The sequence below is a fragment of the Melozone crissalis genome, unplaced genomic scaffold (assembly GCF_028551555.1).
Source record: "Melozone crissalis strain CALT ecotype California unplaced genomic scaffold, PUWL_Pcris_2 ptg000050l_1, whole genome shotgun sequence".
Classification (NCBI taxonomy): domain Eukaryota; kingdom Metazoa; phylum Chordata; class Aves; order Passeriformes; family Passerellidae; genus Melozone; species Melozone crissalis.
In genome coordinates, this window is record NW_026535828.1 from 1472780 (window position 1) to 1493705 (window position 20926).

At 38.0% G+C, this 20926-nt stretch overlaps 1 protein-coding gene across 1 annotated transcript in view; it reads right to left on the reverse strand.

Annotated features, from left to right (window-relative positions):
* Positions 1-20926, reverse strand: part of LOC128943625 (inositol polyphosphate 4-phosphatase type II-like) — a 133267-nt gene that overhangs the window by 89696 nt on the left and 22645 nt on the right. The window contains exons 4-5 of the mRNA XM_054286518.1: positions 7275-7325; positions 4078-4157 (exon numbers count right to left, since the gene is read on the reverse strand). Of these exons, the coding sequence (XP_054142493.1) occupies positions 4078-4157; positions 7275-7325 (131 nt within the window). The remainder of the gene's footprint in view (positions 1-4077; positions 4158-7274; positions 7326-20926) is intronic.

Below are 20926 nucleotides of genomic sequence, written 5' to 3' on the forward strand. Positions count from 1 at the left end.
AATTATCTTCCTTGAAAACCATTAGGCTTTACTATGCACTCAGTAGAATACACTCATCTTGCAACTACACAAATCTGGTCTTCTATAAAACCTTGCAAAATAAACATAATTCTTCATATTTTACATGTGTAAAACTTCATCTGCTCTAAGCCAAATTAATTACTGACAATAAAGAGACTATTAAAAATGAACCAGTTCCAGATATTTTTGCAATTGAAGAAGCCTGTATTAATTTAAGAAGTATCCAGAAGAAAAGCAGTAAGGGTTCAGTGTCCAAATTATGAGCAGAAATACATAATAATATTGAAAGGGCCTTCTGAATGAAGAACTTTCTCTGGAGTTGCTACAGCTGTGTGGCTTGACTGCTCCTTCTTGTGTCAAACCAGCACCCAAACTAGGCTCTGTCAACAAATGCACTGCAGCATCCCCAGCAGAAAGGGAATACAGCAGATGTCAGCAAATCACATATCTTTAGAAGCCAAAGTGTGTGGTTATGAGACTGACAATTTTTCAGGAGCTTAAGGTGTTCCGATCAAAGTGCCAAGCAAATGAACTGATCCAAACCAACAGGGCCTGTTGCTCCAGTAAAATGGAAATGCTAACTACACTTTCTCATCCTTGTCTCCTGTTCTTTAGAATCCTAAATATTTCCCTTGGTGCTATTATTAAAAGCTTGGCCTCAGTATGATAACGAGCATTGCACTGTTTGCCTGCACAAGGAGCAATATGTATTTTGTATGGGTTTAAAAACAGTGATTGATATAATTCCACTTTTATATATTTTTTTATTATTATTTTCTTCTCAAAATCACTCCTGTTCTGGTCTAATACATATTTAATACTACAATCTGTTACAGGTGTTACCTGTAAGAGAAGGTAATGCAACACAATAAAACTAAACAGTGGGACTTGTTGCACTGTAGTTGCACTCCTTTCTCCAGTTCTTATCTTCCCACACAGAAATACGAAGACACATTTTAACGAAAAAGGCAACAACAACAAAATCAACAAATCCAAACCCAAAGTTTCTTTTAAATGCTACAGGCATACAAATCAACAAAGAGCTCTGTAAATGCCCAGGGTAAAACTGTCAGACTGATTTTAAAACACCAGCAGTGCTTGAGAGTCTTCAGCTACTTGAAAACACGCATTTCAAACTTTCCAGCAATACCATGAGATTAAAATTTCATTTGAAAGAAAATTTAAAAAGAGAAACAGAAGTGACGGAGTGGGAAAAAAAAAAAAAGCTTAGTGATCATACCTTAGTAGGATAAAACCCTGCATAATTTTACTTTGCACTAACAGTATTGAGCACACACACACATTATGTATACACCTCATGTCCTTTGCTTGTAGAGATGTAAAAAGTCTCACACAGACACACTGTTCAACACAGCACCAGATAAGGAATCAATTGGTTTTAGGATACTTCACAATGCATTAGAATGAGATCAGCTTATTTGCTGTAGTTTAATAAAGCTGAGAAGGGCACTCTGCACTCACACGGTGCAGTGAAGACGGTCCCTGCACCAAATTGCTTTCAGTCATGAGTGAGGAGACACATCCCCACAAAACAAAGGACTGCACCTTGACAACCTGCTTAGGGCGAGTTGGGATGGGGAATCTGGCCAAGAGAATAAACTCAGCATCAACATAAGAAGCCCATACACGGGACAAAACCCACCTGGCTTATGGAGATGGAAAATTGCTGATATTTTTTGGCACCCTGGGACAAGGATCAGCACTCATCTGATACCTGTCAGCAGAGCACCTGCATTTGAAACAGATTTCTCTACTATCCCAGGTCCTTAAGGATCCCCAGGTCAGTATTAGTTCCCCCAAATGTGAGGGAAGGAGATAGCCAGTAACACCACGAGCAGCAGGAATCTGTGCCCACCTTACTCCTTCTGGCCATAAAATGCTGACCAAGGCATCCAGGGAGAAAAAAGGTAACAAGCTAGTGATGGAAAAGTAAGTGAACAAGATGGACTGAGAACAGCAGGCATTTGCCTCCAATCTTCTAAAAAAAAAAAAAAAAAAATCAGCTTTTATTGCTAAATTAGCAACCAGTATACCTAGCTCTTATTTAGAAAGGAAAAAAAAAAGTGTGATTTTATTTTTTTCATCAGACACACTGTATCATACACTCAATATTAAGAAACATTCTCCTACTGAAAAATACTTCTGTTGCATTCAACAGCCCATTTTTTGCCTTTCATCATCACAACTGTATGAGAAAGCTGGAAGCAAGTGACATTGCGTTATCACTGCAAAATGAAACATGCAAGTCTATAGAAAACCTCTCTCTTCTTATAAATTCCATATTGAAAACTGCAATCCCAAATCTCTAATAACTAAATTCCTCTCCCAACACCTGTTGTGTACACTGAAGTAATTCTGCAAATCAATCTTTTTGTGTTTTGATGATTACTGCATAGATCTACCAGAAACACTCAGCCACCAGTTTAGGACACCTTTATGGAGAAGAAAGGACAATCAAAATAAAAACTTCTTTTGCAGAGGTTTTGTAACTTGTGTCCCTAATCACTATTAGGGCACAATGGTAGAAAAAAAGGGAAGTAGAGCACTGTGTGTCAGCAGTAAGAATTTGTAGACACAAGCCAGCTCTCCACAAAATAACAGAAAAACACAAGAATGCTCCTTTGAAAACACTTTTATATTGTTCCATTGTACCTCAGAAAGATAAAGGAAAAACATAACTAAAAAAAAGGAAAAGAAAAAGAAAACTCAGTTAAAAATTAAGCAGATTCTATAATTACACCAATCTTTACAGGGCACACCACAGAGCTATTTCTGGGTCCTTAAATCTCTACTTTAAATCTAACAAAGGAGTATCTCAATCACAGGCATGCCCTGATAAACTCCTATCCAAAGAATATCAACAAGAATTAAATAGAATTTGTTGCTCTGACAAGTCCCTTGATATATCCTCTATCCTCCTGAGAGGTACTAATATTGCAGGGTAATTAGAGGAAAGCAAGCTTAAATAAGTAGACTGCTCTGGTTAAATTGCCATCAAAGAAATGTGGATCATTTCTACTGACATTCTGCTGCCCAATAGTCATAACCAGAAAACAAACCCACTTTTGAAAGGTTAGGATGTTTTTCTTAAAAAATATCCAACTGACTAAACCCTACCATTTAATGTGTCTGCAAATTAAATTTCATTGGTACATTTGTATTTTAGTGTTAGCTGAACAAAGAGGGCAACCAAGACTAAAAATATTAATGAAAACCAATTTTTTCATCTATTTCTTATGAGTTTTCCATCTTAACTTTTTGCTTACAAATTGGATGGCTGAGATACAAAATATTTACTCTGAAACCGAAGCTTTCCGTTCTGTCAATTACTGTGCCACCTGTTGGAGACAATCTTCCAGATCAAATTTTCAATATGTCAGTTAGGGAAACCAAATTTATCCCAAAGAGCTGAAGACAACTTGAATTCCTGTAAGAACAGATTCTTACGATCACTAAGCTGGAGTTCATCAACCTAGGTCTGTACCCTGTCACTGATTAGAGTTCTGTATCACACCCCCTGCAGTCTCAGTGTAGCTGCATACAACGAGTTCAGGAGACCACAAGCATTTTCATGTGGGAGACACCTTCAATAATTAGGACCACCTTCTTTAAACGTGCCTAAAAAAACCTGTACACTGCTAATTCTTTAAACCACACACACCAAACAAAACTGACAATTTTATGCTCCTTTCTAAAGGAAACTTTGAATGAATATTCCCTATGCCAAGTTCTCTACAATTCTTCCATAGGTTATCATGGTATAAAATGACCTTTTCTAATCTGGCACATGGGAAGCTCACTTGCTACCTCTTGGGAGAAGAGACCAACCTGCATTTCTCAACATGGCCTTTCAGTTAACTGTGGAGGGTGACAGGGTCTGGCTGAGCCTCCTTTTCTGCAGGATGAACATGCCAGCTCCCTCAGCCATTCCTTGTTCGACTCGTGCTGCAGACCCTTCCCTATCTCTGCTGCCATTCTTTGGATGAGAAATGCCAAAGGTTAGTACTTAGAAAAACCCTGATTTACAACACTTACCTGAGGGTGAGGGTCAACTGCTGCTCCTTTGACTTTACCAGATCACCCACTCTAAAAGTTGCACAGCCCAGGAAGCTTCGCTACAAATCAAAGCAGAAAGAAAAGATAACATATTCATTCATTTTTGTTATTTCTTTTGCTCACACACTTGAAAATCTTTCTTTGCTACAAAGAAAAATATTGCATTTCAATATAACAGTTTGATACTTAATCCTCTAGAATTTTTTTTGTGCAGCATGATTATCAGTAAACTGTTAAAAACTTTGGTTTTATGGGCAGGAACCTTTCTCATTTCCATTAAGAACAGTCTAACAACCTGACAAAATAACAGGTTGTAAGATGTACAGCCACAGGAAGATTTTCATTCAGTACCAGTATTTGCATTTTGCATCTGTTCCTTCCTATTTTTCTAATTTCTGGATTACAAGAAGTGCTAAGTTTTCAGTGTTATACCAAAGTTGTTCTTGTTATGGTTTTTCCTCAAGCCATTGGCACTACCATCCACGTATTCAAAATATGAATGTATGTGCTAGGAAGGCATTCTTAAATTGAGTTCAGCACAAGTTTATTAATAGAAATGTTTTATTTCTCTAGTTCTTGGCAATGTTTTAAGTAGTGTTTTCCTCTATTTCCATTGTAAGGTGAACTTATTTACTGCATTAAAATTGCAGAGAAATGTGGTAATGTAACTAGAATGCCTAAAGTTAAATTAGGCTACACCACTGTATCTTTTTCTTCTATAAAAATCACTCTTCACGCATAACAAAGTACAAAGAGGAAAAAGGGTTAAATCTTCTCTTGCACTTGGGCTATTTTTTAACCTCTGCTCATATCCTGCTGAGATCCCATTTTGTCAATTTGGCCAGCAGTAGTATTCTTGCCTTGGGAACAATGGGCAAGAAACTAACAGCCATCTTCTACCAATTTATCTTTCAAATGTACAACACAACATCACTTGCTCTAAATAAATTGTAAGAAGATCATGACATTATGTTTAATTTTTAGCAAAAAAAAATAAGAAGGGCACAAAGTTTGGTTTTTCTTACATAACACTAAGTTTACTGTTGGAATGGCAAATTAGAATTCCAGGCTAAATTATATACATTCTTGGCTATACAAATGAAAGAAGAATCAAGTTGCTCTGAGTCAACAGAGGCTGCCTACAGAGAGCAATGTTCTCTTCAAGGAAAACAGAAAAGGATTTGTCACTGCTGAGAAGAGTTACTTCTCTGGTAAAAAAAAAAACAAACCTTCAGCCTGCTTTCTTTCAGGAAAGCCAGCAGGATGTTGTGTGCTTGAATGCAAACAATAAAGCTTTACACTAAGATAAGTTTTCTTCCATACACAACGTACAGTTCAAACACCAACTCTGAAATTGGGCAAGCACCCACAGTGCAGTTAGTAAACTGCAAACTGCATGTCTGCAGTTCAATAAACTGAGTCATGAGGTAAGGCTTGTTCCCATAAATGGCACAGCCTTAGATTTCCTAAGCAGCATGTAAGCAGCAATGGAACAAGGACACGAGTGTCTAGGGCAGGCTGGAAAAACATTGAATTTGGGAAGCGATGAACAGGAAGAAAGGAAGAAAAATAACACAGCCACACAAGCAAAGAGCACAGTTAGTTTTCAATGCCAAAATTAAAGGCACTTCTACAAAAAAAGACATCCAGGTGCAACACATGGTGATGCACAGCCTTGCTGGAGTGAACACACAGGTGGTTCTGTCTTCCTTTGGATGAGTCAGTGTGAGAGTGTTTCCACACTAAAACTCTGTGGTCACACACACTTAGCCCAGATTATTCATCTTCTTCCAAGAGCATATCCTTCTCCATGCTGCAAGAACGCATTCCACAGCACTGTCTCTCCACAGCAGCCTTTATTCTGGCATTTCATGACATTTGAGTGTTTGTATTTGAAACCTGACCGCTTGGAAAGGGGAAGAGGGCTATTTGGAATGAAACTGATATAAGGTTTGGTCACCTGGGGCTTCTTTCTGCAGCAAAATAGAACCATAAATATATTTAAGAATCCTAAGTCAGAATCCTCAAGTGACCAGGGCCAAGAGACAACTACACTGCTCTCTCATAAAGCCAAAGAGCTTTGGTCATTGTACCCACTAAACATGTCTGAGCATCAGATCTACTTCTTCTGTGTCATGAAATTAAAGGTGAATGATTTTATCGGCTTAAAATGTTCTACTTAGTTCTCTGTTTCATATTCATATGCTTATTTAGAAAAAAAGAAATTCTTTGCTTGACAGCACAGAGCTATGTGCAAAATCAAATAAAATTTCAAATGATCCCATGACCCAAATTAAGAGAGTTATGCTAATGTTCAAGGGGTCTAATATCAAACTGGAGAATACTTTTTCTATACTGATTCAGATACCAATAGTCCACCCTGGGGCCTGAACTGGCAGTCTACAAACCAATTTAACTTTGCCCACATGACTTGGAAAGGCTTGAAAAGTAGGCTTTAGAACAAAATTTGTGCTGTAATCCTAATGGCAGAGTAATGCTCCTTCGGAATTTTGCTAGTGTTCCAGACACAAATCTAAAGACACTCGCCTTGAGTAGTTTGATGAATAATCTCAACTAGCCAAAGAGAAAAGTCTCTATAATAGCTATATGGAAAGCTAAAACACACTGATTATTTCACTAAGATTGAACTTGCTGCCAAGCTACAGGTTTTTCAAACACTAGCTGAAGTCTTGAAAACCATGCCAAGGAAGCCCTTGTAAGGCAGAAAAGTCAAACCCTTAGGCTAAAAAATTGAAGCCTCCAGGCATTTTCCATATTTGCAGACAGATCTGACACCTGCACCAGGTGAGCTTTGTTCTTCTACTCAGCTCGAGCAGGACCAACCTTTCCCACTCCCACCAGGGGCCCATATTATCCATGAGGTTTTAGCCCTCTCAGAAAATGACTTCCCATCCAGACTGCTTGCTTGATATTAGCAAGGACTTTACAGGGTTATGCTGGTCTCAGGATAGCTTCAGTTGAAAGAGGTTTTCAAAAAGATGTGAATGGGATGACATCAATCCATGAGACTGCCACTCCTGCCTTGATTATTTTATTCATTCCACCAAAAACTTTCGCTATTAAAAAAGCTTTTCAGCTCCTGTTGAGCACTGAGTGTTAGTGCCTTCCAATGAGATGGAAAAAAAAAAAATCAATTACTGAAAATGATTTCTTACCCCAACATCTGCTCTTGGTTCCTTGTGGTCAGGTAGGACACTGGTGTGGACCTGAGAGAAGGGAGGGGAAAAAAAGGCAAGAAATAATCAAACTCCTTCTGTAAATCTCTCTGCAAAAGACTCATTTTTTTTCCCATGCCCTCAAAAGTGACCCTCAATTCTTCTATTCTAGCTGCAACTTAGTGCACAAAAAGAAACACTCCTTTAATGTAAAGATAATTTAATTGTCTGTTTGTTATTCTAAATACATGTTGTTATAAAGCACCAATATAAAGGCTACCACAAAGACTTGACAAAGCAGAACCACAGCTTTTCTCAGCCAGCTCTTATCCCTTGATTTCCTACAGTGAGAACTTTGATTTTTCCACAAAAGCCTGGAGATAGTAAAAAAAATGCTATAATTAATTTATTAAGGGACAGCATACTTTAGAAATCTGTGGGAGTCCTCATATGGATGCAATTTTACATTTCGATTTTCCACACTAATACATTAGCAACTCCAAAGCATTTGGAAATCTACAGAAAGCTAGTATAAAATGTTCAATCATGATATTTTTATCTAAAATTAACCTTTAAATGCTTCACGCCCTGAATGAAAATGAAATTACTGGCATTTTCTTGTTGGTGATACCCATCTTTCCCTTTTGAAGCTGAGGAAATAACTTAGAGCAATCTGTTTCTTAAAAGAAAGATGGAGTATCAACACCAAACCAAAAATGCTGTGTCATTTTAAGATGCTAAAAAGCTGCTCTATGTGCCAGCCTCAAAGAAGTGACATCTGGCCCAACAACTGAGGTATTTATATTTTCTAATTATTATTATGGCTATTTATTCAAGAGAAATAAACTAATAATGTAAGAATTAACACTCCTTTTCATAATTTACTTACGTATTTGTAACCCAACAGCAGTTCATATTTTTAACAGTGTATGCGTTTTTATATGAGACTACGTTGTATTTCACAGCAAGAGAAAGCTAATGTTTCTTTTACACATACTGAAATCAAGGAAATTCAACATTAATTTAGAATCAAAGAATATTAATTCCTTCTTTTGCTGGATAAAATATCAATTCAGGAGAACATATTTCAGCTTTTCTGACCCAACACAGGAGCAGAAAGGGATGTCAACACCTGACTAACCTAGAGTCTTCCATATAATAAAAGCATATTCCTGAATTTCAAATGGACTTAAAATACAGAAAAAACTTCTGCTGCATTTTGCAATACTTTTTGGTTCAGCTATGTTTATTTGTTTTCATTGGGTTTTAACCCCTTTAAATTAGACTGTACATTAGACCGTACCTCTCTTCTTCCCAAAGTATATTTTGTTTGAAATTAAATCTAGTGCCTTGATCCAAGTGTGTGCAAATATCTGCAATTTCGGAAGCAGTTTTACTATTTGACATTTATCAAAAGAGAAGCCACATATGTGTATGTAAATACATACATGGGTGGTACAGGCTGAACACTATCAGGCTGTCTGTTGGTTGAGTTCCCGAACAAACTCTCTGAATGCTGCAATTACTGGGGTATCATTATGGGGTGTTCACACAGGCCTCATTATAAACATCAGGTCAGCTCATAAAAACATAAAACATAAGAAACGAGTCAGTTTTAGTCCCAGTCCACAAAATGGAAGAGAAAAAATGGGAGATAAATACAGAGGATTTGACAGGTCAAATATCCTCCCAGCGCATTTCTTGATTAAACAAACTGCCACACTTTTTAAAACCACGTCATAAATCAACTTTTCCCCTCTGGCCCCATCCAGAACAACTATAAAATCTAAAAGCAAACAGAAAGTCAGATTTTATTCCCAAACCTCCACTACTCTGTTAGAATTTCAGTTTTCCCATTACTCTCTCTAGGTTTTCCTGTGCAAAATGCAAACCTCTGAGTGGGGAGGTCATTCACAACCGGGGTAAGCCCATGCCTGCAGGGAATAGCACCACTACTGCTTTACCTTTGTGACACAAAGAGATCACAAAGGCACACAAGAAACACAGCTTGTGACCTGGACTAAATGCAGCAAAGGTTTTGGCATCTATCCATTCCTGTAATTTTGTGTGTAGAACAACACAGTTACCTTTTTACACCACAGTGGAGGCCTGTGAACCCACTGGGAAAAGGGCAGTGTGATGAAGGTTCGTGCAAGTGAAAGATGCACAAGAGTAGAGTTAGTTTTCAATGCCAAACACATCAGAGTCCAGGAGTTACGACTCCCTGGAATTTCCCAGTCAAACAAATTGCAGCTTTGTGTGTTTGTGCTGGGTGAGCCTAAAATGCCAAAACTGTTATGGGGTTCTGCCACAAAACCAATCAGTTTTTCCTACAGTCCATATAAAACAAAAGAGAAAATCTTTTCAAAATGGACATGCACGTGGTATTGCGGGATTCTACAGTTCCAATGGAAAACCTGATAGGCAGCGAAACTAATAAATGTTAAAACTTCATTAAAGATGAAAACTAATAAAGGGAATATAAGATTTATCAAATTACTGCAACATTGCATAATAACTGCATGATTTTTATTATATATTAATTAGTTTAAACTTACAAAATATTTTTATATATATATATATATATATATATATATATATATATATATATGTGCCTGTGTGTGTATATATATATATATATATATATTTCCTACTACAGATAGTAGGGAAAATATGTATGCCCCTATCACTTGCTGTATAGCAACTGATATGGCACGAGAGAAGAATCACGAGATCCCCCAAGCAAAGACTGAGTTTAACATAAATCTAAATAATTTTAATATGTTTTTAGTATATGCAACGAAAAAAATGGAAGGAAGGAAGAGTTTATTTACCTTCTTAACACAGCACACAGCGTGAGACTGGATTCAATTTTTTTAACCAATTTGAAACAGCATTTTTTCTGCAGAGAAAGCTTTGTCACGTAAGGTTATGCCACAGATAAAAAGTGACAAAGAAAAACGTGTATAACTGTGACAGGGACACTCAGGCATCCCAGTGCCCCACAGTGATGAGTGCTGACTGGCACAGACCCACTGGGGTTTTTTTAAGCAGTTGAATTTTTGCAATCCATGACCACTGGTAGCAAGCTAATGAGCCACAGGCTTTTTCTGCCATTTTTCAGGCTTTTTTGAACAAAGCCCAATGATGCAAAGTAGCCTTCTAAAGTCTTAATAGGTACTGAATATTCTAAGCATTTGGTCAGTTATAATTTTAATGAAATAGAGCAGAAAATCACATTTAAGTCTGTAGCTGTTACAATCAGCCAGTTAGCCTTGCCTCCTCCCCATAATAATTCCCAGGAATGAACCTGTTGAAGTCTGTTTTATGCTGGGAACAATCTGCAAAATTTGAAGAGTAAAAATACCCTTCAAAGTGCTTGCGGTGCCTCCTCTTTCCAGCTTTCTTCCACTGTGAAATAAAATTCACAAAAAGCAAATTCTGGCTTCTGTCAGCAAGCTACAGCTGGAGCATTCCTAAGCTCTTCTGGCTCTTCATTTACATGGAGCAGGCAATGGGGACCTGTGTTCCCAGATCCAAACACCTCAGCCTAGTCACTGCAATGGCACTATTCAAAAATCCCCGAGACAGACTCCACAGTCCAAACAAGGCAGCAGCTAATGGCAGCCAAAGAAATCCAGATGTTCTGACAAATTATATCCCAAAAAATACTCACTCTAGTGCGATGAAGGAAATAGGAAACTTGAGAGGATGCAAGCCCAAGCTGGTAAAAAGCTCCTACAGTTGTCTGATGAACACTCAGGTCAGCTCCACCTCGCTTCAGTGTATGGCAGACAACATGAATTAAAGCAAGTATTACTGGAGTGATCAGATGAGCTCAATGGCATAACAAAATTTCCAGAACATGATCTTCTGCCTCAAAACTTCAGCAAAATTTAAAATTTGACTGTGAATATCTGACAAAATAAACTGAAATCCTATATTTTGATTTACCGAATAAACAGCCTTTTTTGAATATGCTAAAGTCCACGTTTCATAATTTGCATCTATTACCATAGAAGCTGCAGTAAGAAATCTTAGTATAAATTAAGCATGATGCCATTTCCACTGACGAACCAGTTACAAGAAACAAGATTGATTTTATTCATTTTTTAGAGGTATATCCAAGTGTTCCAGTTCCTTACCAGATTGCAACATCTACTCAAGTGACAAAAGATTATTCACATATTAAACACAGAAAAAAAGTCTTGCTGCCTTAAACAAGTCCAGACCCTTCAAGACTCCACACAAAATACCCCTGTCTTCTGACTCATGGCAGAAGCTGAAATGAAGAACTCAGAATTTAACTTGCTGGAGCAGTCCATGAACCTCCAAAGTTCCCTTGAGGAGCTTGTATTATCCCTCTGCCAAGAAGACCTAAGTGCATTTCCAGCTGGGGGCCTTGAGTTCAATATTTTGAAAGAGTTATTTTCATGTGAGGTACCAAACTAACCAAATATAGAAGCAAACAGTGGTTTTAAGATCACCCCCAAAAAACAGTGAAGATTTTATCCCCCACTCCATGTTTTATGGTAACTTTTTAACATAAATTTTTAGATTCTAAAGTGAACACTTTCTAACTACACATTGAAATTATTTTAATTTCCTATTTCCTCTGCCTCTCTTCTGACTGGAAGGTCATTCAAAACACAGGATTGCAATGATAGCTCAGAGTCCTTTCCTAATCTACAGCCCATCATTATTCATGGCAAGTTTATACTCCTTTGCTCTTCTGCCAACATGGTGTCTTAGATAAGTAATTCTTTTCTGTTCCTCATACTGGTCTCCTGATGAATCAATGAGAAAGGAATCATATGCCCTCTTGTACTTCATTTTGTTAGGATAATAAGCCAATCTTTTCCAGTACACTGTCATACCATAAGCTCTGCATTCCCCAAATCCCATCATCTGCTCCAGTCCTATGTCACACTTTGAACAACTAATTTACCTTTTTTTTTCCTTCACACCATTTGTTTCTGATGTATTAAGTCTTTGTTCACCCAAAAAACTTCATGTTATTAGAAAAGCACAGAGGCATGTACTGAGAGTCTACTTTATTTCATCCTGTTTGCATTGTTCCAGCTGGCAAACGCTTTTTTTTTAGGAGAACTAAGGGAAATTTCTGCACACACCAAACTTTTCTCTAACACATAGAAGCTGAAGGACTCTCGCACAAACATCCACAAAAGCAAAGAAAATTATATTTGCCAAGAAGGATTTTTCTTTTCTTCTCCTGACAGTTTGTGATAATGTTTAAAAAACAGCTGAGGCTGAGGTCTGGTGCTAGCATTACCTAATGGATAGGATTTCACTTCTCCTTTACAGAATTAGGGGTAAAATTGCTCATCAGATTTACTGTGGCAGAAGGTGTATTTTAGACAGATGAGAGGGAGTAGGAAAATATTCGGGGCTTCCTACAAGCTCTGTTTTTTTTTGCCTTCATAGACAGGATCTATTTATTCACAAAAGTCTGTTCTAGCAAGATTATAGCTGCACTTCCATAGTGAATGTCCCTTCCAGCCTGTGGAAAAGCAGCATGAGAATTCATGAGAATTACTGCTCTGTCCAGGGCTCCCACATGCTCCGTCCACATTTCTAACAATCCGCGCTCGAGGGGAGCAAGGAATTTTCTCTAAAGAGCCTCCAGAAGATCCTGGGAAAATAAATGTTGCCAGCTATCCAAATATAAACACTCCCAACTACCCAAATATAAACATTTCTAAAGCTATCTAAAAAGAAAAAATGTACAATTGTTTTTTTTCATTTGAGAAAGCATTTTTTCTTGGGTTAAAACAGTTAAACCTGCATAGCAAGAATTAAATTCTTAAGTACACAAACACTAAAACCCATAACCTCCTGATCAGCTATCTTTAAATAGTTTTTGCTAGTGCTCTGCCCTTTGCTCCCTGTCTTCTGAGATGAGAAACTGAAAGGAGTTTTATTTATTTATTTATCAAATAAATTCACTGCTGGCTTTGGAAGAAGTTTCCAGACAAATGTGTCATCTGTCCCACAATCTAAATTAGTTTCTGCTTTAAAGGAAGGAGGAGGTATCACTGGGAACAAGTATCTCTGTGGGACTATTTCACTATGCAGCAACCCAAAAGAAACTTTGTGCCTACAAGCGAAGGTAAAAAGCAATTTTCACACAGCACCTTCTCTCTCCTGTACCAGACACAGGTTTGTGTGAAGAGAAGTTCATTTTCCCATCAGTGATACTGTATTCATGGCTACATCCCCATTAAACACACGTGATTTTGCTCTCCAAACCATTTCACAGGAAGAGCAGCTTTCCTCACCAGAGTGTGCGTCATTGTGCCTGACTGCCACACAAAGATAAACCCTTTCCCTCCTCTACAGCGTCAATTCTACTTTTTTTAAAGCACAACTGCAATCTGCAAGACATGGTAATCCTCTTCTGCAAGCATGATCAAGCTCTTGCAGAGATGTTACTTAAAACCAGGTAAGAAATGAGCTCCCTACTTTCAGACTGATAAGCAGGCTCAGGAAAGTTCATAGTCACAGCTGCCTGAGATAAGTAATTAAACTCTGATTCTTACGAAGCACAAGGTGTGAATAAAGACATTAGGTGTATGTTTTTAAGCAATCATTTTGCCTCTTTCAGAATTAATGCAGAAAGATGCTAAGGCTCAGAGAGCCAAATATATTTCAATATTTTCACTGCTTAGAAAAAACAAAATAAGAGTTTTTTCAGAACCTGAAAAGTGGCCTTTTTTTGGGGAACTGTTTCAGTGATGCTTTTTCTGCAAATAAAAGGATCTATTAGGAACAATATTGTTGGCAAAGCTGCTTAGGTCTGAAATTTGACCACCACACTTCTATTTCTAGAAATTACTTACAGATTCTTTCTTCCTTTTTATATTGCATCTTCTTATTTGGAAATTCAGCATGACATTGTTTTCTGGGAAAGATAGGATCTGTTATCAGACAAGCTGATGTAAGATGGAAACAGGCACTTTTTTCTTGGCCCAAGGTTCCTTCAGGAACTAAAGAAAGCTCGTGCTTCTGAAAATTTCTGTGTTTTCTCCATCATACCGCAAGAATAGGGGTTGAAAAAAGCACGTGCACATTTCCACAGCAAGGATTTTATGTAATCTAAATTAGATGACAGAGTTGATTTCTCTCTAAATAAAGTGAAAGGAACAGATACATTTTGCCGTAGACAAATCTAAATATACATAACTTGAAATGGGTCACTACAGATAATGCAACATCTTGAGGAGGGACTTCTGAAAAACAGTGAGAGATTCTATCAGTTTAATAAACCACATAGTCTGTGCTTCCAAAAATGTGTTGGTGGCCTCATGTATCATAAGGCCACAGGCCACAAGTTGTAGGTATCATAATTCAGCCAAGTACAGAGCAGCTTCACTCCTTCCACATGGAGCAGAACCTCCTTCCCTGACAAAGGGAGTCATTATTTGTAAAAGAAAACCATTTTAACACATGATGGATGATATGAACAGTAACTTTACATGTGAAAATATGGTAACCTCCTCAGCCTGAGGACAGCTGGTGATATAGCATCCCCAATAGCACAGCATCCCATGTGCTGGCAGGATAATGGTAGTTCTGGAAAATTAATGTTTAAAGGCTTCCCCTTCCACAACTCAACTAAAAGGGAAAAAGATATATGCAACAAGGAAGAGCTTATATGTGAAATAATGTTGTATTCACAGAACATCGCACAACTCATGCTATAAATTCTCCGTAAATTATTGCAGACCCACATTGCATCCAATATTACTATTATGGTGGAATCATAGAATCATCAGTGTTGGAAAAGCCCTCCAAAAGGAGTCCTCCAACTCAACCATCTTACAGATGGGTCCTTCTGACAAAAATCAAAAGCAAGACAAAACTCCATTAGATAAAAATGCATTCATTTTTATCTAATTAATTCCAGGAAACATTTCAAGATATTAACTAAGCTAGCATGAATGCCAAGGGTCACGTGCCCAGTTTTCTAATAAAACCCATTCAATTTCCAATGTTAAAAAAGCCATATCCAGCAGCTGAATTGTCCAAGTTAATTCAGAATCAAACCCCAAAAATACAACCCCAAAAACACAAGCCAAAACACCTCCTACACACAGATTTATGACTTTTATTTGTCATACCACAAATAAAGAGTCCAAGTCCTCATCCACAACAGCAACAGCCACACTGAAAAATGACAAACAAAACATGAGGATGTAATGAGGTCAATGAACACTGGAGATGAGTAGAGAGTCTAACCTTAAAGGGAGACAGACAGTGTCTGTTTCACACACATCATTTGAAACACCCCATATAAAAGTTTATCACATCTTTCTGAAGACAGAAAAATCCCATTCTCACATATATGCCCCAACTTAGTCATTATTTTGTACAGTACCAGTATCATCAGAATTATTTTGAAATTAATCCTGAGTCTTCTCTCCATCTTTAAAACTTCCATAAAGTTGGCCAAAATTAATTTTGTCACTTCTAGCTTATTTCACAAAGGAAAGAATAAAAAGGCTCAAAATGCTTTTCAATATTTTGGCTAGCAAATCAAAAAAATATTTTTAAAATCTAAGAAGCTAATAATTTAACTTTAAAAAGAACCAAACACCAGCAAAATCACAATAAGTATTTCCATACACATCTCCTAGAATTCGCTACAATTTCCTCTATTTGCACATAAATATTAGCACCATTAAAAACCATCTTTATTCAGATGTACAAGAACGAAAATGGGCAGTTAAACCAAAGTATACCAATTGTTTATTTATGCACCTTCAATAGACATGGCCTAAACGAGAATAATTTCTTTTTGTTGCAGTCTGTGATTTCATTAAGTCACTCTGCTCAGCTTTAAGCACTAAAGATCTTGAAATAATACCTAATTTAATACTGCTGCAAGAACCTTAACTCCAAAGCTATCAGCACAGACCTCATCAGAGAGCCATTAATAAAATGCTCTTTATTGAAGTCTATCTTTTGGTTTTGAAAAGATCAGAGTGGAATAAAACCCACATTAATGATCTTCAGTAATCATTCCCTGCAAAAACTAAAACATGCTTGGACTTGAAAGCACACATTTAAAAATAATAGCTGAGCATTCTTTTAAAAGGAAGGCCCAGCACTGATCTAAATTTCATGTGAGGCTTCAGCTCAAGATTATGTTAGGATTAACAAAGTGTGCATGACAGGTGTGATTTAAAGACTGCAGCTTAAAATTCTCCTCCTTCCACACAAATCTCATGGCACAGAAAGGCAGTGATTTATGTACCACTCTCTACCACAAACCTTTGAGCAATCCACAATTGCAAATACCTTGAGAGGGACAGTTTCAGGGCATGTGAAGGTCCTCAAAAACGCCAAGAATTCTCAAGGTTGGTCTGAGGGTCTGAGTTAACAATACTTCCCTTTTCCCTTGTGCATGTAAGAATAAACCAAGAGCCCTTGAATGAAGCCCATGAAGAACGTTTTGCAAACACAAGAGTGACAGACTTGCAGACCTCTGCAGGAAGGTTGATTGTGTGAAATAGCAAGCTCAAAAGCTAGACATTTATGGAAGCTGTTTTCTGGTCAATATTCATCTCATAAAAGCCATCCATGTCTATGTAAAACTAAATGCCTTTGTCCTGCAGAATGGAGGACCTAAGATGCTGGAGCCAGGACATCAATTCTCTGCTCCACCTGTCCTCTCGTTTCTGTCATGGTAGTTTTTGTTTCCCCTACCCCAATTTAATTCAACTGTTAATTTATTTTCTACCTAGCATCTTTGTCCTTAGCACACAGCAATTCCTTCCATGCTGCCACAGTGAAACACGTCCTTCCTGAGGCAGCACTTCCCTTAATTCCTCACCATGACTCACAACAGGACAAAGAATGACATTTTCAGCCTCTGTCAGAGGGAAGTCAGACTGCACAGCACTCAGCACCCAGACCCTTCTTTTCTTCAAAAGCCATGTGCCAACCCAGGCGTATTTTCTCCTGAGATATTTCTCTCCTGGAAGAGAGAATTGCTTTTCCTGCCTAACAGTGAGCTGAACACAGTGATCTACAAAGCCCTGCTGAGGAAAGCTGGTATTTAACACCTCAACCTGGACAGCACCAGGATGGATCACATGTCATAAGCATCCTTCCAGGATTCCTGGACTCCCATGATCAGAAACTTCTCTTTGCTGGTAGGCCAAACTTCTACTCTTTTCCATTCTTCACTACCAAGAATTTGATAATAAAGTTTGCTGCAGAAGTTTCCTTTTCATGTAAGTCATTATGACGTTTTACCACTGGCATATGAAACAAAAGTTAAGTTGGTTACTCTTTTTTATTTTATGGACATAAAAAGGAAACTCATGCAAATAAATGCCTTCATTTAAAAAAATTACCATTCCCTCTTTTTAAGTTTTATTTGTGAACACAGCTGGTAGAAGCCTTGGGAAAAGGCACACAGCTGCTGAAGGACTACTTTTTGGCACATGTCTCTTCCAAGTTCTTCCAAATGACAGAACCCATTTTACTCCTAACTTCAGTTTCTACTTAAAAATACCATACCAGTTATCCATAACATATAATCACAGAAACTTGGTTCTTCCAAAGACAACATTAAGAAGCAGCAACTGGAAATGTCAGCATCATGAGAAGTATTATTAGTCTCACGGCCAAAAAATTCCTGTTGGTTCTTCTGGTTTGCCATGTATTGATGATCATTTTACAATCATGCACTTCACCTGCCTACACACAAGAGAGCTCCTGCCAGTACTATAGCTACCATAACCCCACAAATCCAAGTGAAGTCTGGAAGATATTTTTTTTTCCCTGCTAAAAAGTGATCTTCAAATGACAAAGAATTATTCAAGGTTTAACCTTTTTGTTCATCTACTGTGTTGTGGATGCTAAAGATCTCTCAAGGGCAGAGCTACTGTTCTTGTTCCATTTCACCAAAGACATAAGCACAGTGTCATCCCAGCAAACTACACTTTCCAGGAAAGAACGTCTGTAGGCTGGCTTCCATTTTGTCTTGCATATTTCTCTGTAAAGATAAGCACCAGTGCCTGGTGAACATCGTTTAAGAACACCAAACTTCCTGAGCAGATGCTCAGTTTGCTTCCAGCACTGCCTCCATATAGCAAAGCAACGACAAAAGCCACTTCCAGTTATGCAGCTCAATTGTATTAACAGCAGTATTTCTTCCTCTCCCTTTTTTTCTCCCCTAAATTTCCCACATCCTGTGCTGATAATAAACAGCTCCAATGCATTCTGTATAAATCCTGCTCTGTTGGCAACCCATGAATCATGTGGCAGTATAATTCCTCGTGCCTGCAGGGCACAGATAAAGGCTGCCCCGTGGCACGGGGCCAGTGCAGCACATTCACTGGTTCCAGACACCAGGAGTCGGCATGGTCACGCTGAACCCAGAAAAGGGTTTTACTCTTTTCTCTGTATATCTTATTCTTTTGTTAGTAACCACAAATCAAACTAGGCTCTGTGCTTGACTCGGAGCAACCAGCTCACTGGCCACCAAGTTTGCATCACAAAGGAAAGTCATCTCTGCTTTTCTAAACTCCCACATTCACAGCCTTTTTATATTAAGGCCTTAACAAACTCCATCTGCAAAGTTTCAAATTCAAAATTATCAAAGTTCGCATACATGTCTTTTAACTTTCACTTACATGTCTTTTAACTTTCTTTTAATCCTTACCGTAACATTGGCAAATATATTCCTGGGTGTGATCTACTAGCATTTATAATAGGATTTCACAGAAATTTTTTCTTGTACAAATATTTTAATATACACCACTTTCCATGAGGAGACACACACACATTAGACTGCACTAAACAACTGTTCGGTTATCTACTCCTGACTTTCCTGCTCTTTATTTTCTGAGAATAAGATTTTCTCTCTCCATATATGAAAGAAAATTATTCATAAACGGTCTCATGCTCCTGCAAACTTCAGTAATTTCTGTACAACAGTAGATCAGTAGATCAGAAAAACCTGACACCCACATTTCAAATTTTAAAGAAACAAACAAAAAACCTCTCCACTTGTTTGCATATTAAAACAAGCAACACCACCATACTCAAAATAAGTGAAAACAAGCTGCAGTGAATAGTCAGGGTGAAGCCCCCAGAGGCTGACTGGCAGCCAAGCAGGACAACACAAAATATTTCAGCAAAGGTTACACACAGTAACATTTAAGTTAAAGGCAGCTCAGTCGGGTAACTAAACGAAATGCCAGCTCAAATCACATTCCTGACCATCACACACAGTAATATTCCATGGAACTCACTCCAGTGTATCTGCAGCTGCAAAAAAGGGTTAATAAACCAAGAATCTATGGAAAAGCTTTGGATCCCTATTCATTTCAGGTAGACAGATGAACTCTAGCTACAAAAGCATTAAAAGAAAAAAATCTGTTTCTATTACCTTGATTGCTGTGTATTTATATACCTTTGTGAAAGAAAAAGAAGGAAAAAAGAAACACACTATAGGTTTTTTACTTGGTTTAGCTGTTCAGAAACTGTTTTAAATTATGGCACTCTTCCTCCATTCTGGTCAGAATTCACCACACAAAAGAGTTTGGGCTGAAATGAGTAACTTTGCCTTCTCCCACAGCCCAAGACCCCCAGAGATAAAATGAATTACTTATGAGGAATTTACCTGCAGAAAACTAAAACCATTCCTCTCCACGAGTGATACTTTCACAAGGGGCATGAATAATACTGCTTCAGAACTCCTCACTGGAGTCAGGAACTGCCTTTGGCAGTGGAATGCACGCTGGTTTGGGGAAGAGGTGAAAAAATTATGCGCAAACAAGTTGTTGCACCAGGATGGAAAATAAATTCTAAAGCCGCTGGTAGCCCCCTGGCATCCCAAGGAAGAAACTCAACTTTTCTACTTAGTTAGAATGCAGATGGCTAATATCAGTAGAGTCTAAAAGCTGGGGTAGTCTTTAACCAAAAGCAAAGAACTGAAGCTTTTGGAACATCCCAAACACTATGCCACAGCACGTGGGGACACCCAAACCAGACAGATAGCAGTGTATTAAAGACTCCAAGCAGGTCTAAGTTTCTCAGCATCCCTCTATTTAGAACTAGTGACAAGAAAAGTGGCAGAACCTTACTAGAAAAAGTGAACTTCCTTGCATCCAAATGCAAATAGATAAAAATAGATAAAAGTCACTGTTTAAAGACTGAATAATACCAAAATAATTTAAACAAGAGATCCCCTTGTGACTCAGCATAATTATTTTTCTTTCAGAAAAGATTAGTTTTCAACCTAACTGAATCCTATCTTCCAAATGACCATATCTTCAAATGTAATTGAAAAATTGCAAATTCCCTTTGGGCTGTACTCCTCTTGAATTCTTTTGGGCACTCCATGACTGCTGCTATGCTTGCACTGCCCTGGGGACCATGACTGCTATTCTGGGCCACAGCAGACACACTCAGCTATGAATCTGGCACAGTTTTAACCACCTGGCCTGGATTCAGTGGCAGAGGCTCAAAGCACCCAAAATTCCTGTTTTGTCCTGAGGTGTGTAAAAGAGTAAGAGCATTGCCTTGCTTAAAATAGTGACAGTATTGTTGTGCTAATTACATACATCCACATAAGCACAGGATCGGTACTGTAGCCCCCAACACAACCTTCCTCA